The 6000-nt window shown below is 33.5% G+C and overlaps 1 protein-coding gene across 2 annotated transcripts; it reads right to left on the minus strand.

Annotated features, from left to right (window-relative positions):
* Nucleotides 1–2187: 2187 nt before the first annotated feature.
* LOC127709181 (beta-1,3-galactosyltransferase brn-like) lies at nucleotides 2188–5624 on the minus strand. 2 transcript variants are annotated; one of them, XM_052214562.1, is made up of 2 exons: nucleotides 4390–5624; nucleotides 2188–3393 (listed from the first exon to the last, which is right to left on the minus strand). In XM_052214562.1, the coding sequence occupies exons 1-2, from the start codon at nucleotides 4440–4442 to the stop codon at nucleotides 2505–2507; spliced, it is 942 nt and encodes a 313-aa protein (XP_052070522.1). In that variant the 5' UTR covers nucleotides 4443–5624; the 3' UTR covers nucleotides 2188–2504. The 2 variants fall into 2 exon arrangements, with proteins under 2 accessions (XP_052070522.1, XP_052070511.1); XM_052214551.1 differs by having other exon boundaries at nucleotides 2188–3489; nucleotides 4390–5623.
* Between the last annotated feature and the right edge of the window lie 376 nt (nucleotides 5625–6000).

Raw genomic sequence — 6000 nt, forward strand, 5'->3', positions numbered from 1 at the left:
TTTTTGTCATATGATTTTAGATAATAGAAATTGTGTCCAAACACAAATTTAGATTTTGGGTCATAATTGCTTATCCCAAGTGTTGAGGCTGTCTTGAAATGTTTTACAGGAGTTGTTGTGACCAGCTACAAAAAAGACTGGATCACAGCCCCGACGATGTTTTGATTTGTTGCTTAGACACAGACGACGTTTTACAAAGTGTGAGTACATGTAGCAGCTTTTAAATATCGTATGAAAATGAGAAATGTACACTCCATACGTGAGTGAAGTTGGTTGATTGATACTGAGGTGAGAATTTATAATTTCAAAACTGAAATCGTCTCGTTTTTCATAGACTCTGCTACTGAGATGACCACTTGAATCAAATTCGAGATATATATAAAAAAGAAGATGTGGTATGATTGCCAATGAGACAACTCTCGACAAGAGACCAAATGACACAGAAATTAACAACTATAGGTCACCGTACGGCCTTCAACAATGAGCAAAGCCCATACCATATGTCTAAAATGAAGCAGAGGAAGCTGTTTCTGTGGTTGCTTTAATCTCTAATTCAGGAGGATTTTTTAGTAGTACCCAATCAGTTTGGATTGTTTATAAAGATAACATCATTAATATACCTGTATGTGAGATTAAATGATCCATTTTCTTTGATTTTGTTTTTTACAAGTGTCTGAAAGAACTCTGATTCGTACAAGGTCGACAAGGAGAGACGTACAGTTGGTTCCGATAGGAATGCCGACAATTTGCTGGATAATTTTACCTCCATATTGAACAAATACGTTGTCAATGAGAAACTCCATCATACTGATTACATGTTCTTCTGTGTAGCACGTATTATCGTCGGGTTCATTTTTCACAAAATTTGAAGTATCTTATCCAAAAACAATTGTGTTATAGCGTATGTTACATTTTTTTATAAAACGAGACACGAAAACCAAAGAAAAAAAGACATTGTTTGAAATTGGCCCGACAGAAAAATGAGTCGACTCTAACTAAGTACTCACATTTTACACATAAGGGTGGGAAAAACAATGCACCAACTATTTTTCCATACAAAATAATCAAGAAGTCGTTGAGTGAGGGTTACATTTGATACAAAGATATTGATTCCTTGAGATTGAGACCTTAAAATGGATTCGGAAGATTCTGAACTAGAAGTGTGAAATCATTTGATACTAAAACTACTATTACGGAACGGATATTGTTTTTGCGTTTGGTGTGTTCTTGTAAAAATCGCAACGATACGTTTTGGCGCTTTATCAAAATTTGTTAATGTTTTCATATAAGAGAAATTACTAGTTTTTCATAATTATTCGAGAACATTTACTTATGCGTTATGTTCCATTCGAATATTGTTTGGTACAGTATATGAGCATGTGGCATTTTAAATGTATCCCAGGGTCTACAAAGCACCTGCATGACAAAATGAGCATCCATTACTAACAAGTTGGACACATCCACTCATAATAAGATGAATAAAAAAAGTAGACATCAGTTATTGTTATCAACTGTATACTAAACGTCCAAATCAAAACTTCAGATATAACATTTTGTGAATATATATAAATTATTTTTCGTACTACAATTGTGCTTGGTGTGTGATGCATGATGTAGGGTGTTTGTAGAATTGTGTTTGGAGTGTGGTGCATACTGTAGGGTGTTTGTAGAATTGTGTTTGGAGTGTGGTGCATACTGTACGGTGTTTGTAGAATTGTGTTTGGAGTGTGGTGCATACTGTAGGGTGTTTGTGGAATTGTGTTAGTTTAAAGATGTATAGTGTAATGGTGTATGGTGCATGGTGTAAAAATGTATGGTATAATTGAGAAGTTTACACAATTCAAGTACTGTTCCCCAGGTATTTTGGTTTATTTTACCTGAGGCCTATCTAGATCTGTTGAAAGGTTTAGTTTTCATGGTCTTTAATTTTGCTATTGATTTGACCTTTGTACTATTTAGAGTCGAGCACCACTGACGAGTCATATGTACTATATAATAAGCCTGGCATCTTTGATGGACTTTAAACACAACTGGGTCGATTCGTTCGATAGTAAACGTATCGTTTTGTAGGGTATCACTAACACAGCAGTCAACAAATTGGCTTTCAAGCGATCCAGTCCTGTTTAGTAGCTTGTCAGACAATTTAGCATTTTGTTGTTTTTACAGATAAATAACAACCACTAAACAAAGACTGAACAGATCTTAATTGACTGCAAGCACATTGTTTGAACAGTAGTGAATTTTTTCTCTGTGGATAGGTCTGAAAATTAATAATTTATTGTTGAGTCTTTTAATCAATGAAAATAACACATGACCTGTTCAGATTAGATTGACTGTTTCAGTTAGAATTTGGAAGGAAAAGTTGTCCTTTTTAGTTATCCGTCTATCTTATGAAGAAACCATTGAATACCAAACAAATCAGTATTACATAGATAAATAATTATTACAAGGAATTAGGTGCTTTTCATATCATTTGAAAATTCCGGGCCAATTCGACTGTTTATTTATAATGTGTTACCGTTATTGTGAATTGTGTGATTTCTGACCGAATTAAAAACTTTCCATTCCCTAATCATTGCATCGTAGCTTCGGTAATCAGGACTAGATATTTTGTTAATCAATTCATATCCTGATATAAAGAATGGCGTGAAGTTTTTATTATGTTCCAAAGAAATCTTAAGCAATCTTGCTAATATACCGATGTATGCATCTTCGATTCGAATTACCCTAGAAAATGGTATCCCTTCCCTAAGCGTTTTTATAACCTGCAAATTTGTGATCATTGTCCCACCAATTATGTATGGTGGCCAGACATCAAATTCATAGTCCGTTACAGATATATACCACTTTGATGACTTATTGCGATAAGGTTTTTCAAAGTTGGCTTTATATCCTATCATTTTCATTTCAAACTGGTGTAAATTGTTTAATGCTAGTTTTAAAAGATTTTTTGAATTAATTATCCGGTCATCGTCGACAAAATGGACATATTTCGTATTGATGTTTGAATCACATAACCAAGCAATAGAGAAGACTGTCTTATACACTAGATTGTCATATATATCCTGCATATCAAACTGCAATATATCACCATGAATTATGGATTCTGTCTCTATAAATGATTGTAGGGATTCGCTATATCCTAATATGAATATTGTTATTATACGTATATCTCCATCTTTGCCCCATGTCTCACGAATTGCCTTTCTTTGACTAAAATTTAACACAGCAGATTTGACGAGGTATATTATATCAACAGTAAGGCATGAGTTCGATTGGCATTGTTTCTGACGAGGATTTCTCAGCAGTCTATAAGATGAAGTTAAATTATTCAACGGCTGTGTTGAAGTTGTACCAGTTTTCTCAATCTCAGCTATAATACTACTAAGGTTGCTGTAAACGAAATCAAAGTGGTGAAATTCTTTTTTGTTATTTGCATTGAACAGATATATAATGATGACTGAAATGCAGATAAAGTAAAGTATATTCCTGAAAGAAAAAAAAAGATATCTTGTTATAATATATACAATTATGATCTCACGGGAAAAAGTGAAATTGAAAAGGACAATTTATTACAAATTCAAACAATTACAAAGTGAACGTATAGGGGGAGGGTTGAGATCTCATAAACATGTTTAACCCCGCCGCATTTTTGCGCCTGTCCCAAGTCAGGAGCCTCTAGCCTTTGTCAGTCTTGTATTATTTTTAATTTTAGTTTCTTGTGTACAATTTGGAGTTTAGTATGGCGTTCATTATCACTGAACTAGTATATATATTTGTTTAGGGGCCAGCTGAAGGACGCCTCCGGGTGCGGGAATTTCTCGCTGCATTGAAGACCTGTTGGTGACCTTCTGCTGTTGTCTGTTCTATGGTCGGGTTGTTGCCTCTTTGACACATTCCCCATGTCCATTCTCAATTTTATGTAGTTTTTGAAATTGAAAATAAATTAAAAAAAAGCATAAAATATTGATCCAAAGACCTGCATGCATGTGAACACCACAATTAAAATCTTGAGCAAATGCGCATATTTGATGCCACTTACTGTGTAATGTTACTTCTACATCTAAATTTTGTACATATATGCTTATGTTAAATAGGTACAAAGAGTCTATGGTGATACCAGGTGGTAGATTAAGAACACAAGGCGTGTGTTGGTTCAAATATATATGACTCACCAGTGCTACTCGAATTTAAGCAGAGTAACCAGTTAAATGTCAAAAAGCGTTTTTTCAATATTTAGTGTAGGACAGTCAATCAGTCATTCAGAAAGTAAAGTATTCCTTCTAAATAGAATTTACCAAAATGAAGCTTTACGATGTTCGGTGTTCTTTGAATTAAACGTTATCAGATATTTAGAGTCTTTAAGAGTAACTCAGACGTAATACGTACTTTTTGTTGCGTTGAATTTGATGTTTGATAAATACGAGATCGTAATGGAACATTGTAAGCTGCACACGTCAGTTATATTAAATTAATTATTAGGTTCATTTGATGTTTCAGGATGAGTGAGTTTAGATTTAAGAATATGTACAAAACTGTTGAAATGTACAACAATATTGTAAATTAAAATTGACACTATAATGTAAATAAGTTTAAATCGATTTCACGTATGTTCTGAGACCAACATTGATATTAAAGTTTATATAACTATGATAACCATTTAAATTAGGTCATGTTACATACATTAACATTTATTAATGTATGATTAAACCTTTGTGATTTGGCTTTTCGCTTGAATATAATACAAAAATTACTGTGTTTGAAAATTCTAAATGTATTTGCATGAGCTTTAGAAACAGAAAAAAAGCGAGGCTCGCCGACCTAGTTTCCTGTTTCGTTACCTCAGGCAAAGTTGAAATTATGTCATTGTGTCTATTCTTTTTATGTCTTTTTGGTCATATAGCTCATAACGTTTCTACGTATTTATGCATCCCTGGCTTTCAAATGTTTGGGTTGGCCCGTTACTGATGAAGGTAAATCTTGTAAAGCGCTTTAGACTTACACAATGTATATTATTATTATTTTTATTTTACAGTTCCTTTGTATGTTGTGAGGTAAGGGAGACAGTCCAGAGTGCTCAAAAACATTTTTATCCATTTCACATTCTCTAAGTGCTTGTATCAAGTCAGAACTGTAAGTCAATGGTTGTGGTCATTTCATATCTAATATATTTGTTTCTTATTTAATGTTTTGTTATCGCCGTTTTGAATTGGCATTCCAACTGTTTTCATGAAATTTGCATGACATTCTCCCATCTCTTCCATCCTATCCTTGGGCATATTTTAAGAATTTGGAAATTTTATTGTTTAATTTGGTTTCTGTTATTGATGGGAAAGTATCCATTACACATCATGAAAATAACCAACGATGTAAAATCTATAACCTGATGTAGGCATTGTGTAATTATGCGCATGATTTAGAAAAAAATAAACATCAAGTATCATGCTCTTTATTATTCTCTACGATCCTACAAAATGCTTTTTCTTTGATATAATAAAAATACCTGCATATTACTGTATCTTTTCCCTGTAAATTCAGCAGGGGCGTAGCTACCCGGAGGCATGACAGCACGTGCATCCACGTCGTTTTCACAAAAAAAAAAAAACAAAAAAAAAAAACAGAGAGAGAGAGAGAGAGAGAGAGGGACAAAGTAAACTTATAGGAATTAGTCTTTCTATGTATGCATTTTAAAAACTACACAAAGAATAAGAGCAAGAGGAATACATATGCAGCGAAATTTTAATCCTGTAAGACATGTATGTGTACGATAAATACATACAACTGGTGTAAACATGGCGGAACTTTTTATATTACGGACATTGTTTAGGAAAAAAAAACAGCTACATAGTTGTCGGTACCACCACCATAACGTATACTCGCCTTGAGTGCAAAAAAACAACATAATCCCTCTAGAGTTAACAAAAAAACTTGAAAATTATTATTTTCCGCTTCGCCCCAAAACACACATCTTACTAGAACGAAGACTTCAACTCGTATCGA

This window comes from Mytilus californianus, unplaced genomic scaffold (assembly GCF_021869535.1).
Source record: "Mytilus californianus isolate M0D057914Y unplaced genomic scaffold, xbMytCali1.0.p SCAF_1, whole genome shotgun sequence".
In the NCBI taxonomy this organism is placed as follows: domain Eukaryota; kingdom Metazoa; phylum Mollusca; class Bivalvia; order Mytilida; family Mytilidae; genus Mytilus; species Mytilus californianus.